The sequence below is a fragment of the Mastigoproctus giganteus genome, chromosome 10 (assembly GCF_048544385.1).
Source record: "Mastigoproctus giganteus isolate SK-2022 chromosome 10, ASM4854438v1, whole genome shotgun sequence".
Lineage (NCBI taxonomy): Eukaryota > Metazoa > Arthropoda > Arachnida > Uropygi > Thelyphonidae > Mastigoproctus > Mastigoproctus giganteus.
This window is the reverse complement of record NC_143584.1, coordinates 172,243,967-172,265,121: the sequence shown is the minus strand read 5'-3', so window position 1 is coordinate 172,265,121 and position 21,155 is coordinate 172,243,967. Positions and strand designations below refer to the sequence as shown.

The following is a 21,155-nucleotide window of genomic DNA, read 5'->3' as shown; positions in this document are numbered from 1 at the left end:
ATTAATTATTAAGATTGTAACTTTATAGAACACTTAATAAAACTACAGTTTTATGTTCTAGATCTAAACTTAGACGTTTAATACAGTTTATTTAAAACTGTATATTTATTACTATCCCCCCGTATATACTAATTTTATTAAGTCTCTCTCTCTCTCTCTCTCTCTCTCTCTCTCTCATGTATATATCTTCACAATCAACATCACTTTTTTTCCATAAAATATATAATTAACGGATTTCTATTTGTCCGATTTTAATGAAATTTTGTTTGGTTCGACATTTAGAAAGAATATAACATATTTCATGAAAATCCATCCAATGGGAGGCGAGCTTCTACATGCAAAAGGACAGACAGACGGACATTGTGAAGGCAATAGGCGCTTAAGTGTGTGTGTACACACACACACACACACACACCCATCTATTAAGGGATTCCATATTATAAAACTAGGTAATAGGTAATAACAAACAAATGATTAATAAAATGGCTTTATAATTTAAAAGAATTATAAAATACTTACTATTGTGATATTGGTTAGCCAGCCGTCTCAATACAGAAGGAAAAACAAGAACAATCTAATTTAAAAAAATTAAAATAAAAATAAGACAACAGCAGCAACTATTACTCCATTAATATTGACAACTTAGTATCTGTTTAGCCATATCCAAAATTAATTTCGTTTATTTTAAATTTACAAAAATAAAAAATAAAATGCATTTACCAACCCTTGATGGTGCCGTAGTAAAGTGGTCACTGGAGCACAGAGGTACATGAGTTTGAGTGACCGTGTTTTAAGTTCACGTGACTACTAAATACGGTAATTTTTTGTATTCCCTTTATTTTGTGAGCTCTTCTAACGTTATCTGGCCATACTGGAGTTAAAAAAAGAAAAGTTTATTTTTATTTTCGCTCTGAAACATCGAACGAAATTCATTCATTGTTTGGTTTTTAGGAGCATTAGCAACAAAGGCCATATTGCTCCAGGGATATGCGATGGTCATTCCCTGATCTTTCCGCATCTGGTGGTCACGGGCTCAAACCCCGGTCTAATCAAGAAGCGTGTGCTACGCACTGCTGCTCCTGCCCACCTGACTACAGAGGCGCCTAATTCATTTATTCTAGCGAAATATATTCAATGCTATCGTTCGTTCCTTGCTGTACCTTTTAAAAAATATGAAAACGATATCCATTATCGGTACTGCACCAATAAGTCAACCCCAAATAGATTTAATTACATCAAGAATCCATACATTCAAAAATTACAAAACTGTTTATATTGGTTAACATCAATCTTTTTTCAATTATACAGACACCGCGTAAACCAGTGGTTTCCAAACTTTATGTTACTACGCCCCCTTTTAAAAAAATCTAATCTTGGCGCCTCCCCCCTTTATTTCATAAAATAATACAGACACATTTTTAAATGGTAAAAAAATGTATTAATACAAAAAATGAACAAAACGTAATTGACAGAATAATAACAAGGTTTTACTATATATATATTCATTTTTAAATTAATTTGTTTTTAATACGATGGATGTGCTTGTTTATTAGCACAAAGTTTATCAAATCTAGGTGTCATTGAGGAGAGTGCTACTCGTAGCTCTTTTTCTACAACTAAACGGGCTCGATATTTGGATTTCATTGCAGCTAATGCAGAAAATCCCGTTTCGCATAAATATGATGTTACGAATGGCAGCAATACTTGCATTGCTTTGCTTGACAAAGTATTATATTCTTCACTTCGATTCAACCAAAATTTAACTAGGGTTTCACTCTGAAATTTTGTTTCATCGAAGTATCGCATGATAATTCTATCAATTTTTCCTTTTCAATAGTTGTCAATCCAAATTCATCATCTTGATCATCGACAAATAGATTCTGTATCCACGCGAACTTTGTAAAATCAAGATCTTCGAAATAATGTGAAAAGTGCATTAGAAAACCATCCAAGTGTTCAGTAAATAGATTTTTGTTTGCTTCAATATTAACTCTGGTGCAGAAATCATTTAAAAGTGGAAACATGTCGAACTTATTTTTTTGTAAATTTGATTTCCATTGCTCCATTTTTTTTATGAATGCTTTCACTTTGTATTTTTGAATCAGTGAATGCATTTGTGGTCCTTGCATTGATTTATTCAAAACACCCAATTTTCCAAAAATTTAAACCAAATAAGCAAGTTTAACAATAAAGTTATCATTCCTAAATAAATCTGCCTATTCATTATGATTTTCATCAAGAAAAATTGCAATCTCTTCTTTGAGTTCAAACACCCTTTAAATCACTTTTGTACGAGATTGCATAGCCAGCGCACTTCACAATAATATAGAAGTGAGGTATAATTAGCTTCCATATCTTCACACAGCTTTGCAAACAACCTAACTTTTAAAGGACTCTTTTTTATGTAGTTTATAACTTTCGTAACTTTTGTAAAAATGTTGTTATGTTCCTCGCTCATATTTTTTGACACAAGAGCTGCTTTGTGAAGCATGCAGTGCGTCCAGATAACTTCGGATGCTTTCTTTTTAACTAATGCTTGAAGACCTGCCTTGTGTCCTGACATTGACTGTGCTCCGTCAGTACAGAGTCCAATGTAGTTATTCCACTTTATGTCGTTCTCATCAAAAAAAAGTGTCGATTATATTAAAAATTTCATTGGATGTGGCCATTCCAGGAATGGGGTTCCAAATAATATATCTTCCATTATATTAGTTTCTGCAACATATCGAACATATGCAATTAAATGAGCATCTAGCTACATCAGTTGCCTCATCTACTTGTACGCGAATTTCGAAGTACGTAGTCGAGAAACTAACTAATCGCAAAGATCTTCAGATATATCATCGATTCTTCTGCCAACTGTATTATCAGCAAGCGGTATTTGTCGCAACTGTTTCGCATATGATTCGCCGAACATTATTTTAACCATATCAATAGCTGCTGGAAAAACTAGAGTTTCTCCTATTGTGTGTGGTTTTTTACATTTCGCGATTCTGTAAGAAACTTGGTACGACGCTAGAAATGCATTTGATGGAACAGAAACTATTTTTTGAACGTTTGCTTTTGTTTATTAAACTCATCTAATTTTCTTTGAAAAAATTCTATGGGCTTACCAACGTATTCAGAATGCCTAGTTTTAAGGTGCCGTTTTAATTCGCCTGGTCTCATACTATCTGCAGCCAAAACTTTCGTACAAAACCAACACATTGGTTTTTCCAAGCCATCTATAATAACACTTGTGAATCCTAATGATAAATAGGATGAATCGTATTTTCTTGTCTTGGGAGTTCTACCTCCTTGTTCCCTGTTGCTTGTATTCCCACTACCTTTACTTGTATCAGCATCAGTATCTTCATTATTAGTGGATTTTCTCTTGTAACCAGTCAAAAATTTATCCATTCGTCTAAAAATATTAAGATTAAATTTATATTCTTAAAAGATACAACTTCTAAATTACTAACGATTATTATCAGTAAGTAATCACGCCAAAAACAATAAAAAAACAATCGCACACCGCTGAAACCATATTTTCAACCATGCAGCTAATGCTATACCATGCAGTCTACCTATATATGTCCTACATGGTACGCACTAAATTATATATATTACATTACATCATATCAATCATAATTCATCAATCCATTTCAGAAAAATATAATATTTTTTTCCAAATAAATGTTTATCTCATGTTTATATAGAAGTTAGAGTGAGATAGGTGGCGGTACATGCTTTAAAAAATAGGCTATAAAATTTAATGTTATGTTATGAAAGTTTTTTTATATGTATATATTTTTTTTATTTATATATGTTATGTTATGAAAATTACATTTCTGTTAAACTTTTCGCGCCTCCTTTTGCACTACTCCGCGCCTCCCAGTTTGGAAATCGCTGGCGTAAACAATATAGTGATTGTCGGTGAATTTTGGCTGAAGATTACAATTTAGCAATACACATGTTGAATCCAAATAAATCGTCACTATCGCCCTTCGAAATCTGGTGCCCATATGCCATGCACATATCGCATCCTCTTTGGCGCGGCCCTGCCCTTATATCAAAACCAATGGCTACCAATGGCTCCAGCAGGGCTATAGGTGATTTGAAATGGAAGACTATTTGGGAGAGTTCCTGTAGCAGCTTAGTTTTGGTACGAAAGATTGCCCAGGCTAGCTAAAAAGTTGAATGTTACAAGACTTTTGTGGGTAACAACAATTGAAATATTTGTTGTTTGTTATTTGGTTTTTAGGAGCATTAGCAACTGAGGCCATATTGCTCCGGGGATATGCGGTGGTCATTCCCTGACCAACAGTAGAAGTAAAGGAGCAAGCTTCTGAATGAATATGGTACAGATTATTATATATGGCAATGAATGTAAAACAAATCAAGGTTTATGGTTCCTTCAACTCTCAGTTCATGGTACTGTGAATTGATGGTAATATATGGATCATGAATTCAAATGGATGCAGCTACTTGTGTGGTGTTTTAGGATATACAGTTCGGATAAGACGCAGTTCCTTGTGCTTCAATTTTACAGGATGTGATACAACTAGTTTATGATGCAGCTCATTATATTGTATCATTGGGGATAAAATGCTACGATCCTGTCATCGATATGTATTAATTGTTCACTGAGTTTAAAGGGCTGCAGGTCCGAGTACTGTGCATAAGGCAAGAAGACTTTGGCTATGACCAATGAATTCAATAGCAAGACTTTATATACTAAATATGGACTGAAACTAACTTAATTATGACTTATATACTGTATGGACAATATAACAGTCCGCTATAGAGCAGAATATGGATGTGTAATACTACGCAGACCGGTCTAGCTGGGTACAGTAATATACATAAACACGTGACGGGTTTGCTATAGTCTGGCTTGGGACTGCCACTTAACAATTTAAAAAATAATACCAATCAATTTAAAACTAATTTACTTTAAACCACTTCTTGGGAATTAGGGCTCGAATTCCGTCAATGACGCAAGAAATTATCGTGTGTTTAAAAACGCAGAGTCAGTCAGTCTCAGGCGTCGATAGCAAGGTTTTCACCTCAGAAACTGTGGTTTCCGCCAACAAAACAGGCAAATCGAACAGAGAACAAATGCAGTTTATGGACATATTTACACATAGGCAGATAAGTTGATTCTCAGGTGGCCCTAATATGAAAATAAATTTAAAAAAAAACTGCGAAACAACCAACTGAAAGCCTTACTGCTAAAAAAATAACGAATAAGGTTGTTGTAGTGTTCTTTTCCCCAAGAACACAACGTCAAACATTAAGGGAAAAGGCATGTGTGATAATCAGTAAGTACAATTGTAGGGAGGTTTTCTTCGGCCCAGGTATGAGTATTTGGAAGGTTGAGAATTCCATTTAAATTCTTGTCAAATGTGTATGATCACCTATAACCCTAATATGAATCAGAAACTGAGGATCGCGTTTACATTGCCAGAGAAAAAACTTTCTGCCTTGTATTCATAAGTTTTGGAAAGAGTTCTTGCACAGGTGTACGTGAAATGGATATAGTTGCTGTTTATGATGATCTAACTTACATATAATTGTCCTCCATACAATTGTAGTTCGCATAAATGCTGAAACATTTAGGTGACCTGACAATCCTCTAGTACTTATGATAATCACCCTCTACCAGCGTTTACTCCCAACAATTTCAGCTTACCTGTTTCTCTAAGTTGACTCCACACAGCAACAAATGTTTTCCGATTTGGTACTTGTTGAGTGGGAAATTTTTCGATGTACCGCCGAACAGCAGCTAAGGAATCCTTAAGGGCCTAAATTAAAATCACACCGTTAACTCAGCAAAAATTCAAATTTGTAGTTTCTCCCACAATATCAATTTAACAAATGCCGTTCTGTAGACAATGAAGCAGTCATCGTGGAACCCGAAACTAAACGGACACGTTCACTCTCAGTATCAACGAGAGTACGTTAAGAGTATGTAGCGTGCCACAATGGTTACAAGTAACTGGTATTACATGTAATAGAACAACACTGTTCATGTAGATGCTGGCTGCTATAGGCTTTTAGGCGCAACAGCAGCTTCGGCTACATTATGCCATACATATTATGGCGTTCTGAGGTCGATTTGTTTGCTGGAGGAAAAACTGGCGTTTCCGAGAGGGAAACCATGCTACCCTCGCCTGAGACCAGATAATTCAGCCACGTTGTGAAAAAGACCTATTGAAATTCCTCGCGTCATTGACGGGATTCGAACTGAGGTCTTTTCCACCCGGTGTGGGGAGGCCGGTGATTATACAAACTGTACTACACGCAACAGCACAGGTATTTGTATGTGTGTATATAACAGCTCAGGTATTTGTATACGTAAATGTAGAAAGCAGGTTGGCCAGCGCATGCTGTCGGCCTCGGGAAAGTTTCGAGGAAGCTGTCATGCTAGTCTATATATAGTGTTGAGTGGTATGTACAAATACTATGGTTGCTAGTTTTGCAAAACTTTTAATTATATTTTAAAAAATGATGATCATCGATTTAAAAAAAAAAAATCGCACTATGACAGCAGAAACTTGCGGAGAAAATACTTGCACGAAAAGAGAAGTGAAAATGTTTCGTTTCAGTGCATCCGCCATATTGCCAATTCATTCCTCCAATCAACGCACAGCAACAACACAATATCAACTGCTTCAGCCGCTGACAATCATCTTAAACCAAAATTCATTCCAGCACGCAGACGGATTAACACACCAGAGATGACCAGTTCTGAAGCGCTGTTACTGTGTGCATTCCCATTAACTTACTTCAGCAATGGGCAACCTTTTGGCAAGAGGTCCAATTCAAGAGGGAAAAAAATCTGCGGACTATATTATAAATGATATCTATATGTTTTTTTAATATACTTATCATCAATTACATTACAAATTGAGCAATGCAGACCAAGCGCCTGTATTGAGGCAGCCACTGTTATTATATATAAAATAAGATTTATGAAAAAAATGTTTACATATAAGTGGCCGTTTCGTGGTTGACTTAAACCAAAACAACAAAACCAAACACTATATAGTTTATTTTATGAGAAATTAAACCTCTGTTTGATTGATATTTTCGTATTAAAGGTATTATATATATTATATATTATCAATAATAAAACGCAAAACTGTTTAATAATATTTTTATAGAAATATTATAATTATTTTGTTTCATGTTACTAAATTTAGATGGGGGCCACACTGCAAAGCTAAGCAGCCGTGTTTTGTTCATCACTCATATTATTCATTTTGGCTGCTTGAAGGTGCTGGTTCCCGGAAAGCAAGCCACCTGCGTTCTACGTGTAAGTATCCTATACTGTCCGAATTAAAGCCCGCTTCACGCTTTTTTGAACATAAAAATGTTTTGTTACGCGGTTTTGTAATTTACTCTGTAATTTATTTATGAACTTTATTTTTTATTTTCAGCTGTATAATATGCTCCTACATTTATTCCGTGCAATTTTGAAGCAATATGTATAACATGACTGTAATGTAAACAGCATGTATTCTAAGGCCAGTTACTTATTAGTTGAACAAAAAGAAGAAGAAGAAAAAAAACACCTTTCTAGGAGAAAATTCCACACAACGCTCGTTCAAGATATATCCCAGACCGACTGAGTCATGGTGTGTGTGGGGGGGGGGAGTTTGACTTCCTTGCAATCTCCCAACCGAAGTCGAAATTAAGCCTATTCTCCTGATGTGAAAGGACTGCAGTCTTAGTCACTGCGAGGACACTGTGTGCTTAATTAATATTTTAGGATTTTCATCGCGGAAAATAAAAATAAATTTACAAACCACATAATTTTACATACACGATATATTAACACGTCATGGTTTTATTCATTTGGCGAAACTTCTGTCTCCCTCTCGTGTTAAATGTCGGCATTCTCGTCCATGGGGGTCGAGGACGGCCTCTCGTGGTACTGTATATGAAAGGACCCTTTTCACATCAGAGTTTCAAGCTTACTCTGGACCACGAATGCACGATTTGCGCGTCCGTCCGTTGGATGCATCATAAAACGACCGATTAACATTTCCAAAACTGAATTACCTCATAATAGAGGGTGGGCAGCCCATCGTATTTTCAGTAGTTCGAATTAATGACAGCAGAATATGAACCATTGTACCTAGATTCAGTTCAGTAATGCAAAATCCTGGAGTTATGTAAATATTATATCCCGTTATAACGTTTTAACACATTGGAAAACGAATGTACCATAAAGAAATCGTGTAAGAAATGTACCATAAAGAAATCGTGTAGAATCATGTAAAATAATGCCGTAAAATATGAAGTCGCGAAAGAGGAAATAGTTATGCACCCCAGGTTTAGTCATCCAACGAATCCTCGATGCGCAGCAATCTTTCTTCCTTGGGATTCTTCATCCTAACTAGGGTAAATCTCTCTCTCTCTCTCTCTCTCTCTCTAAAAAAAAGTTTTTTTTTTAATCCTACAATTACAATTTAATGATGAGGAACAGAAAATCTGTGCAAATTTACTTTTTTTCTTCCACCTTAATGAGCCTCGGAATTACCCATGTGATGACTAAGAGCTGTTCTACGATATCAGTATTGTCATAATTTACTGTAAGAAGCATGCAGCAAAATGAAACATCAAAATAAACTGTTTCAGCAATTACCTCAGCTGTCAAATGCGTCGTGTGTGTGTGTGTGTGTGTGTGTGTGTGTGTGTGTGTGTGTGTGTGTGTGTGCTGAACGTAACAGTAATGTCAGTTATCAGTATAATCAAATCAGTTCAAAATATACGCGGCAAAGCAGGAAAAGCGATGATCTAAGAATACCCAGGCAATAAAGCTGACACGAGAATTCGTAAACGAAGTGTAATATTGCAGAGAAAGCAGTATAGCGATGGTACCGTAGTGGAAAAGGTGTGACCCACAGAACCGACGGAAAAACAGCGTCACAGTGACGATGTCATTCGCTATAGAACTTTCCCCTTGTTTTGATTATTTCCCTACCACCTTTGTCGGAACAAAGACGAGTGAATCAGCAGACACAGCGTCCTATTCTCGGCCCAGACGGTGTCTGGAGCTGGGATTCGTCGAAAGATTTGCCGCGTGCTTTCTCTGGCTGCGCAGCGGGAGGGGCCAAGCCACTACCGGGCAGGCAGAGCGACCCTATATTAACCTCTCCTTCAGTGAATCGTCAGAAGTTCTCTCGTTAATCGTCACGCGCCATCAGCAAGCAAGACCCGGTACCTCCCTGCACGACCGGATCCGCGTGTATTTTCTCTACACGCAACAAACCGAAAAAGGTTTAGGTTCTTCGTTAACCCATACAGAGAAAACATTTAACTGTGCATTAGAAGTTATAAACAATTTTATAAACTATTTCTTTTCGAGATCATGGTTAATTCTTCTTTGTGGTCGCTCTCTATACTGATCCTTTTACTTCTTATCTTAGTTACCGCTTTGGGCTCTGTGACCTCCGACATTCTAGAGACCTTTCGGCAACAAGAGCTATCTCCAACTGCACTGATGCGCAACTTGGATCCATCAGCGGCTGCAAGTCTCCAGGAACAAACGAATGCCAATGCCTCCACCGCTCTGTCCAATACCAGTCTCTCCGATCTGCAGAACGATAATGACACTCAGCGACTTCAGCTGAGATACAGAGAAAGGTATGAGATTTATTTTTGTTTTCTTTTCTTTCTTTTTTTCTCTCCCTCCCCTTTGATGGATCCTCTCATTTCTGGAAATTCGTATATTTGTTAATGTGAGATTTCAAATTAAAAAAAAAAAAAAAAAGTAATTTTTCTGAACACTTTGTTAAAAATATTTGAGGGCATCTAGAATTTTCTAGGAAATTCATATCTGTTTCTTATCAACATTTTATTTAATATTTAATGTAACAATACATGTGCATGAATATCGAGGAAAATTCTGATTGACTCTTCGCTCATTTTGCACTTCAGGAGACCTAATCCTTACTTGGTCTATGAGTATTAAGTGTAAGCAGAAAGCGAGCACCTAATCCGCCTCTGCTCCTTCCGTGCTCGACGAACGATATTTTCTGAGAAAGTAAGCACACCTGATGCAAAAAGAACAATAAAAAAAAAGTGAGCGCATTTCACTCCACTTAGCCTCCCCCAAGGCAAGCAGGTTGGCAAAACAGAGGACGGGACGAGAGAAAAGGACACCATATAAATGAATTTCACACACTGTGTGAGTAAAAAGGAACCATGGTCCCAGTTTATCCGGGACATTCCCAATTCGAAGGGTTTCATTGTTCCGGATTTTATATTTGTATCTCGTAAAAATGTAGAATAGATAAACGAATTCGATATTGGATAATAAGGGTGATGCAAAAGGAATTCTTGGCAACTGGTTCGTCAAACGATATTATTATTATCATTATATATATATATATATATATATATATATCTTTTTTTTTTTTTTTTTTGTATGAAAACAGCAAACGCAAAAGACATTAGAACTTACACTACTTAATACTGGGGATTGGCGAAGAAGATACTCGTTGACATTAGACTTGAATTTCTGTAATTTTAATATTAGCTGTAACTGTATACTGTAATTTAAAAAAAAATACATGTGAAGAAATATTGTTTCAGAAAACAGATGCAGAAAGGATAAATGAAGATGGGAAAACTTAGTTCTGTGAGTCTAAAGTGGGACAGTAATTAATGACTAATTAACTGTAAACAGAGATGCCATCTTCTCTGCCTCTAACCCTTACGTGCTCAGCGAAAGGTATTTTCTTATGAAGATACCTTTCTCTGGGCACATAAGGGTTATTTTCTTATGGAAATACCTTTCGCTGAGCATGTGAACAACGAAAAATGTTAGGAAAAAAGTATATCAGCAAACGAGATTCTTTGCTGATATGTACTTCGCCATGACGAAAGTATTCGATATGGCGAAGTTTTTGAAAGTGAGTGGTCCTAATCACATCAATTATTATTAGTACTAGTAGTAAATACGGTGTGGGATAGCAATAATTAATAGTAACAGAAAAGTGAGTAAAAATAGCATCACACACACACACACACACACACAGAGAGAGAGAGAGAGAGAGAGAGCGTGTAGTGCTATTATTAATTTCAAATGCAAAAGAAGATCGTGCAGAAACAACAACGAATAAGAATGGAGAAAAGATGATAAGGTAAGAAATAAAAAGATTAGCACATGGCTTTATGTTCTAACCTATGTCTCGATTTTACTATTTGTTCAAGGTTCCCCAATTTAATTTTCAAAATTTTAAACAGACTATCTATAATCAGATTAAGCACATTCCTATTCAACAATTCAGTCCAATTCATTTTTGAACCATGCTCATACAGCTCCAACACTATAAGTTCTTAAGGTTTTGGCATGCTTCCCAATGTCAAGCCTTCAAAGTTTACAAAGCTGGCTAACCTAATTTAAAAAATAGTTTCGTAGAACACTAAGCATTGAAATCTGAATTTTAAAAAATGTATTTTTTTTTTCTTTTTTTTTCTTATCTACCTCCAGGATCCATAGAATGGAATGGATCCTAAAGCGAAACAAGGAGTTACAATGACTTTAGATATTTTAAAATAATTTATTAACCAGATATCTATATACTGCACAAAATGGCCCTAAACAAAATACATTATGAAGTAATTTGGAATGCGCAAAAAAGTAAATAAATTATATTAAATATACAAATAATATAAAAGTTCTAAGAAGAGCATGGATTGTATTTTGATGTAATTTTGTAGAGGGACGTAAGTTGTAACCAGGGTCCATATAGAGACCTCAAGTACAAACTTAGTTCGCCTCCTCCTCAACAAAGGTTGTTCATTGGTAACTTTCCCCATCAAGTCGCTTGCTCGATCACATCTGTTGTCTCGGCGAACTGTCCTCCTTTTTCCTCCGATAGTTGAGCTCAGGCTTTATCCCATGGATCCTTTTCTTTTCATAGAATCCTAAAACCAGTTATTTTATTTTATCTGTTTATTACATATCACCCTGACACAGCCATCAAGGCTTGGGGACTGGACAATAAATGCTTACAATTTCTTATTTATACAATTTTTCTACTTTAGAATAATTTGCTAATAAATTAATATATTTATGATTTTTTCTTTCAGTATTTGTTCCGAAAGACAAACTTAGTCTATTCCTTTTCCTATTGCTCCTGTTTTTTTCTGTAATTTTGACGTTTTTCCATATCTCTTTTACTCTTAAATTGATTAATTTACTCCTTCTCTTGGTCTGGTTGGGGAAAACTTCCCTAACCGGACCAAGAGACTCCACTCCCGCATCACGTTAACAGGCCTGAAGACGGGGAACAGTGAGTTCCGAAAAGTAGCCATAAATTGTTTAAGCGTTTGGCATTGAGGTGGTTCAATTCCTTTAAATTGTATCATTTCGATAATAAATTATTTAATCTAACAAATGATATAAAGTGTAGTGTCTATCAATTCATTAACATAATAATGAACAATCTCGTAGACCTCTTCCAAATAATTATCTTAAACTGTTTTACTGAACCAACTGTATTTGCAGGGAACATTCTCTCTAGAGCATTCATCTCTTTAAATTCAATTCCAGGCTCTTTATTGTTTATTCTCTGGACATTAGATTCTCTGTTAATTACCATATGCTATTTAGGTTTGTTGCGTCAATTTTGTCCGTATCTAAGTTTTGCAAGGGTACTTAGCTTCATTTCTTGAAATATAAGTTTCCACGGCATAAAGTTGAGGTTAATGTGCAATATCTTTCTCAATCTTGTGTTCGGTTTGTGCGTCACTTTGTTCAGCCATTTGAGTAGACAGTACTCCGCTGCCAAGATCTGAATCTGTTTAGGTGGAGTCGATGACCATATAACTGCTCCATCAGCAGAAGGGATAAAGACAACTCGCCATGTATGTTATGGACAGTGACCTTATTTAATACATATCGTACAAGTGGGGAACTGAGGAAGATAAAGTCCCCCGAGAACACTGTTTTTATTACATACGAGGTGTGATCAAAAAGTTACGGGACTGACGTAAAATTGCGACGTCGTAGCAAGTTGTCACAACTTGTTCAGTGACTCGTTTAGATACAGTAACGTATGAATCACTAGCTTATTCGCAGTCAGTCTGAATTAGTGCCCGTTGAATAGGTGTTTTATGTTAAATTAAAATTTGCTATTTATACTCCGGGACGACCAAACGGTCAGGGGAGTTCACAAGATAGACAGGATACAAGAAACAGCACCGTATTCAGCAGTCACGGGCTTGAACCCCGGCATAAGCACGTGTACTTATGCACCCCGCACCTGACCACTAGGCTACGGCGACCTTGTGTTTCGTAGCATTTTAGAATGAGTGATTTTACTGAGTAAAGAACCTTCAACAAATTTTATTTCAAATTAGAAAAACGTGCAAGATAAACCCACAAAAGTTAATAAAAACAGCTTTCGAAGCAAAGAAGCTGTTCGTGCTGATAAAGAGTGATTACTTTTAATTACCTGCGACGTCGCTAATGAAATTGGTACTTCTTATGGGATATGTCAAACAATTTTATCACAAGATTCAAAAATGTGCTTAAAAATGCGATGTATTTCAGCCACTTGTGCCTCGCCTCGATGATGACAGAGCGACGAGTTCTCGCATGCCAAAGATCATCGTTAACGTGCTGCTGACCCACATTTTGTTTCTTCCGTTATTGCTGGTGACGAATCGTAGGTGTATGGCTATAACTCAGAATCAGTGACCCAGTCCTCTCAGTGGTGTTCTATTGAGAGGACTGGTCTTCTCCAAGGGACCTCTTCTAAACGAGGGGGTCTTCTCCCTCAAAAAAAAATAACACAATCTCGATAAATTTTGAAGATCATTCTTATAGTATTTTTTTAAACTCACAGGGCATTTTTCATTATTAATTCGTCCCACATGGTCAAACAGTAAACCAGAAATACTACAAACAGTTCTATGGAGACTGCGTGCGCTATACTGCTCCAAGAAAAGCCGGAACAGTGGGTTTCAGGCAATCAACGCTTGCATTATGACAATGCTCCCGCACATTCAAAAATTTCGTGCGAAACATTCCAACACTGCGGTCTCCCACGTTAGACACATACATACATGCCATTACTGTTCAAGTGTACCTGGAAATTGTGGAGTATTCTTATTTCCATGTTCCATAGTTAGATGCAAACAATGAACTTTTTCAGTAAGAAGTTGAAAAAGCATACCTTTGTTATCATCGAAATTACCATCTGTATACATTATGCATTAGCTGACAGCAATGCAAGGCTTTCCTGAAAGTTAACCGTGCGTATCTTAAATCATGTAAACGTTTTTCAAACCCCATCCCCTTCATCCGACTTCTATAATTGATGAAATTTCCCGTAGACAACGAAAATATTTCGTTGCATCCGTCCTATGTATACACCACAGGAATTATAAATGCAGACACATCTTTCACATTTTTTACAGGTTTTTTCGCCTATCTTAACCTATACTGGGATTTTATGTTTCCTTCTAGGTATCTCAATCCTGACAACTGAGTTAATAACACGAATTACTTAATAAGTACTACGTGTTATGTAACACAAATTATCTCTCTCATTATGTAAATAAACCTATATTTATCTCTATTAATTTATTTATTTATATATTTTATATCATATTTACTATTTTATTTTATACATAAGTAAAATGCAATGTTAATTAGATTTGTTGTTTTTGGGTTTTTTTTTATTTATTTGCATATTTTTGATTTTTCTTCTTTTTTTTACTTATTTATTTATTTTATTTTTTTTGCACGTTTGTAAAAATTCCTTCATTTCAGCTATTTCTTCACTACTTTATATATTTTGTTACATTTTTGATTATATCCAAAACATTAGCAGCCAACATCAATATCTTGTAAGACTTCCCGTTTTTGAATTACAGCTTAATTCAATGAAAAGGGGGATTCGACCAGTGGGAAACTTATCTAGCGTAATTTTTAGCCATTAGTCTAGCAATACAGTAATTGTTTTAATTCAAGAGTGCTTAACCTCTTTGTTCAATCGCCTCCCTTCTAATTTTGCCACGTAACCTCATCGCTCCTATTCTAGTTTCAAAATTTGTAAATAAAATAAATGGTAAAAATCCAATTTTCGAAAGGCTTTGTTATACAAAGTCATGTTCTGCTCGTATCGATGGCTTTCAAAAAAACAGGCGTAGTTCTGAAGGTCTTGCCTTTCCTGTGCCCCAGCATCACACCTGCTCTAGTTCCTTCAGGGATTAGGATAGCATACTACGCGCCGTTACCAGTTTCCACTGCATCCATTTTAAAGGTGGTTCAGATCTGGAGACTAGGAAGGGCAGTGCAAAGAAGGTGAGTGAATTCACCATCATGGTCCTGTAGGATGAACAATCGCATTACCATTTTGAAAGTAACCATCTTCGAGATAAAAATGAAGCAGTGAACAGTATACATTATCTAAGAAATTATGCGGTAGCCATATGTCTTCCTTACAGACACATTAGTGAACCCAATACATGCCATGAAAGCATTCTCTTGACAATTATTCAACTCCTTGCAGATTGTATAGTACCAACAGCATCTGATGTTATCTCTGCGCAAGCAGCAGGGATAACATACGATGAGTCCATTGCCTTGCATGATTGCCTGTAGAAAAGAATGTAAATCGGAATTTATCAGACACGATAACTGTTTCCAATCCTCGTTAGCACAATCACTTCGACAGTTATATACCTACTAGAATCTTTGTTTTCAATTTTTGGACTAAAAGGAGTAGCTTATGAATGACAGCCGAACCACAATTTTCCCAGTTCCTGGGCATTTGCAAGCAAATATGGCTTGATCTTGGTGTGGGTTCAAACCATCCCTGTGGTCTCTCTGCTCTACAAGAGCGGGACTGCAGAGGTGAGAGAACGCGGAAACACGTGATACCACAGTTTCCTTCCAGAAGTGGGAGCTCCACCTTCGGACGGCACCTAATAAACTCTGGATATTGTAGCCTTAAGTATTCCTGTCATTTGCTGATTTTTTTTTACTGTGGCTCCAGTTACTCGTACACCAACAGTAAGTCTTCACTGAAAGTCAATTATTTGTATATCAACCGTTTGTCAATTTCGACGATGCATTTCGGTTGTTGATTATACTGACAGTATTCAAGTTTGTGGCCTTAAACTGTGACCATATTATATAATTCCCTGATTGGAATATATTTCTTTGCACTATGTTGATTCAGACGGGGTAGGGTTTCAATATTTTGGCTCTGCAGTATATGAAAAAATCATATACGAATATTACAGCATATTATTATAATGAGAGTAATAAAACCATAATCGTTTCTGATTATGGTTTTTTTTTTTTAAGATTCAAAAAGTGAAGAAGTCAATCTACATATTAAATACTGATATGTTAGAAAGCACTCTTCTGGATATAAGGTGTACCAAATACCGAGACAAATTTAAAACGGGGTTGAGTTTCAGTACGTTAAATGTGCCTTGGGGACTGCCACAGCTTGGACATATAACTCCGCTTTTGGAGTATATTACTGCTGATCCAAGTGTAGTAATTCGATTTTTTGCGATATAAGGGAGCGAAACCTCGTCCAAGATTCACAGATGAATGTTAGCTCAGTAGAGAGAAAACTGTATTATGCTAACATTGGTATAGATGGAATGGATCAAGAATAGCAGAAGAAATGCAGTCAACAAGATCTTTCAAACAGTCTTCGTTGACCATACTTGTACGATTCGGGCTTGAAACTCTGAACTGTCACTAAAAAAAAGTTAAGTATTTTAATGTATTAAAAATCTTAACTGCGAACAAAAAGTATTACGGGACGATCTGCCAGCTTCTCTGAATAATAGTGCAATTTTTTCAATAAAATTTAATTTAAAGCTGTCATCTTATTTGAAATGATAATTACAAAATATAATCCATTTTATTTATTGAGAAAAACTTTTGCTGCATGACAGTTGATGGATGTCATCTGTCAGGAAGTAAGCGATAACAAAAATTAGAAAAATTAAGTAACCAATGCGTTTTGGTTAAAAAAATAGCAACTGGGTCTACTTGTAATAACTGATTGCAATTAGTTAAAAGGTAAAGAGATGCCGATATGACAATTCATGCGGCGGTAAAATGACATGACGTGGCGATTATGGGTTTTTTTTTAAGATGAAAACACATTTTCTACGTGAGCTGTATGTCAAATAAAAAAAAAAGGTACAAATGTTATTTCCCTGTGTATTCAAGTTACTAAACTATAATAATTGGCTACGTTTCTGGCTATAGCATTCTATCAACAGACCCTGGGGAAGAAGATTCAAAAAGTAGACACCGCTACCGCCTTCAGTGAGGGAAAACTAATCAGACAGGAAGTGGATTTGCCTTGGTAATTGCAGCTACACCCGATTTTACGATGCCCTTTCCTTTGGCCTAATAAATTCGCGCGAAGAACCTAGAAACCAAAGCACAGCTACTTTTCTGAATTCGGTGTGGAATCCCACAATTGTACCACATCATTACAGTTTTATAATATGAATGTACTAAGAAGTGATGCGTTGTTCCTCTTTATTAGTAAAACAGTAAACTAAAATTTACAATATAAAATTCATATGCAAAAAGCGTTTTCTTCTTTAAAAGCGTTCCATAACCTTTCCTGCCATGTCCTTTTCTCCACTATAATAATTATGATGTCGTCATTTATGTAATTCTTTATCTGGTTAAAATCAGTTATTAAACTTTACTTAACTTATTAAATAGAGTATACTTAAGCATTTTAAGTTCGCTATCCACTGTTATATACACATATCAGTTTACCGAGAAATAATTTTTCCAATTTTAACCTTGAAATCATAATCTCCATATTACTTCATTAATATTAATATTATATTTAAGATGATGTTATTAGTGGAATTTATATGAATCAAATGAGCTGTTCTCAATAATTTACCTCTCTATAAATTTCAGCTCTCCTCAGTAAATTGACATGTGGCCCACCCACTATTTCTATTCTTACTATAATTTTTTTTATCTAACATAATACAGAATAAGCAATTAGTGGGACAGCTTCAAAGTGTCCTGATCTGAACAGCTGGGATACCCAGTGAGTTTTTCTCCTTATGTTTTCGATAACCAAGCACGTGCTTACATCGTGCCTTCAAGAGTATTAGGAGGATGTTTTTCAGTTTTTGCATCATGTAAACTTTCAAAGCTCAAAAAGTGAATGCCCTCTTTTTGCTGACATTATGAACTTTTTATCGTAATATATCAAGTGATATCTAAAAATTCCTTAAAATCTCAGTTAACATGATTCACCGTTAATCAAAGATCTAACTTATTTTCCTGACAACTTCAATATCTTTTATGATTTATGCTCCTGATAGTGCAATATTGGCCGAATAAGCAAACTTTGTTAAAAAGTCATATTTCCATTAATTGTTTTCCTTCGCATATCTGCTCGTTTGACAGTTTATTCCCAGATTTTATTCCAATGTGCCAACAATGGCTGGAACTGAATTTTAGTTTTCGAATGTCTTTCTCGAAGTCGACCCAACACGTCGTGGAAATAACTCTAATCTTGATGCCAGTGAACTAAGGTAATCATCATAGAATCATGAATGCAGTTTAGTTGTTTTAGATGGTAAAGCTGGTTCATCTAAAAGAAACTTTGCGGCTGTGGCCTGATACGAATTAAGACCAGAATATAAAATTATCCGAAGGGATTTCCTTAAAGACGGGATTAGGTATTTAATAAGCAAGTTTCTAAGCCAAAATATGAATGTAAAAACACCAATAGAGCCAAAAACCCTAATATTTCTATGGCGTAAATGAAATACAAAACTTTATTCTTTTCTCATCTTGTTGATTGAGAAGCACTTTTCAAAGCTATTTTGATTTTTTTTTGAGGGGGATGAGGTAACCCCCCGCAATTTTCACGAAGTAACTAATCGTAAACTATATATGGTTTCTATGAATGCAGTGGGAATGCACTTATAAGGTTCTTTAAACGAACTGAAGAATAATGCATCACATGGTGCATATGATATTTTATAGATCGGTTTGAATAAATTCCAGGATGAAAAAATCCATGCAAACCTCTCTCGAGACAGTATAGATGTCGAAAGAGCCGGCCCACTTTTAGCTTTTGCAGATACTAGCTATAACAAAAAAAAAAAAAAAAAAAAAAAACAAGAATACAATTATTAACTGTATTTAGTAGCCACGCGGGCTTGAATTACGGTAAATTTAAACGCGTGTTCGACTGCACTTCCGCGTTTGACCATTCGCACATAAGTCAGGCGAAAAAACTAGGTGGACTCCCTTCCCCTTTGAGCTTGAGGCTCAGGCCAAATGGATCATCTTCGGCCCTTCCCCCGACTGGCCTTAAAGGAGATCATTTTAACCACTGTGCTAGCCATGAGGGTTTCCTCAAAGATAGTCCTTCTCCAATTTTTGAGCAAGTTTCGAATTCAATGTCAAATTCGTTCTCAAGCCTAAAAATATTAAGTAAAGAAATAACTCTTGATTTTTAAGGAGTCCTTATGTGCTGTAATGTAATAACTAGATCGTATATATAGCTTAGCTTAACTTTCAGCACTCACCTCATGAGGTGAGTGCTGAAAGTTAAGCTAAGCTATATATACGATCTAGTAAAGAAATAATTGAAATTATAGGAGTCCAAACGTAAATTCCAACAGCAATAAGGGTTCTTAACCATAATTAAGAATTTTTTCTGTATCTTGAAGCTGTGCCTTTGAGTTTCATGCAATTGAAAGTTCTAAGACAGGCTGTGTTTTGTTCATATCTATTATGTAAGTCAGTAAAAGGCATAACTGGGAAGTAATTGCAATTATACAAGTGCCGCATGTGAATAGGTATACAGAGCGTATTATTCTGACTGATTGTATTACTTAAAAATTAACTTAAACAGAAAAGCTCTTAAGACACAAGGATGAAACCCCAATAAACACTTCAATTGTTTCTTAGGTTTGTTTGGTACTTTAACTTTTCCCTTTCAATAAATTTTTAAATTAAGTTCCTTTGCCATTTTAAAATTAAGTATTTCCTTCAACACTACACTGAATCATTCTTTACTTCCAAATTCGCTCACCTTTTATTTAATCGATTTATTACAATTATTTGTTACATTTTAATTTTTGAAAAATTTTATTTTTTAACGTAGTTTACAAAACATTTAAAAGTAACTCTAGCCCTCATCCTGCCTTAGTAGCGGAAGTTGAGGAAAAAGGAAAAGAAAGGGGCGTAAAGTACTTAATACCATCAGATTAAAATGCATTTGCTAGTGTTTATTAATATTTTTAGTTTCCAAACATCCATTAAATAATGATTACGTGCTAACTATTTATTTTACGCATTTCACGAAAATTTATCATTTATAAATTTGATGTATAATTTCCAACAACAGTCCTGGCAAAGAGCTGCACTTCTAGTACTTTCATTGTTTGTCCATTTTTTTCTTTAGTATAAGTAGTGGCAATGATGCAAGAAAACAAGCTTATAAAGCATCAGCCAAAAAAAAAAAAAAAAAAAAAACGCTTCCCACATCACCTGTCCATCCTTTCCAATAATTTGAGTACTTCTTCCTTGAATTTATTCAAACTATTTACTTCCACAACAGATGGAAGTTTGTTCCTATAATTAACCATCCGCTGACTGAAGGCAAACTTCCGCATATCTATCCTGCAATCATCATTCCTCAATTTTAATTTATGCCGCCTCATGTGTGTAGTCTCAGCAAGAGGAAGAATTACATTAGATTAAGCTTACTCAATCCGTTGAAATTCTTAAACACCTCAATCAGATCACCTCGCAGGTACCTAGAAGTGATCTGATTGATCACATCTAGATACCTAGAGGTGATCTCCAGAAGCTGCAATTTGCAGAACTGACGCCTTTCTTGGTAAGGGCACCCTTTTGTGCCCTTCACAAATCTGGTTCGCCTTCTCTGCACCCGTTCCATCAGATCAACATCCTTCCTAAAGTGAGGCCTCCAGACCTGTATGAAGTACTCACGATGCGGCCTAAACCTTGTCTTGTACATCGGGATAAATACCACCTTTAGTCAGTGGTTTCCAGAACTTTTTATCTTTGCCAATCCCTTGAGCAATAAGTTTCTGCACAGAATCCATTTTAATAGAGTATTTTTAAAATAAAATAACGTTTCGAATGTACTGAA

The 21,155-nt window shown here is 35.7% G+C and overlaps 1 protein-coding gene across 1 annotated transcript in view; it reads left to right on the top strand.

The window, feature by feature from the left end:
- Nucleotides 1-9,180: 9,180 nt before the first annotated feature.
- LOC150079485 (bone morphogenetic protein 4-like) overlaps nucleotides 9,181-21,155 on the top strand; it is a 55,194-nt gene continuing 43,219 nt past the window's right edge. The window contains exon 1 of the mRNA XM_090384067.1: nucleotides 9,181-9,636. Coding sequence (XP_090240193.1) covers nucleotides 9,362-9,636 — 275 coding nt within the window. The 5' untranslated portion in view covers nucleotides 9,181-9,361. The remainder of the gene's footprint in view (nucleotides 9,637-21,155) is intronic.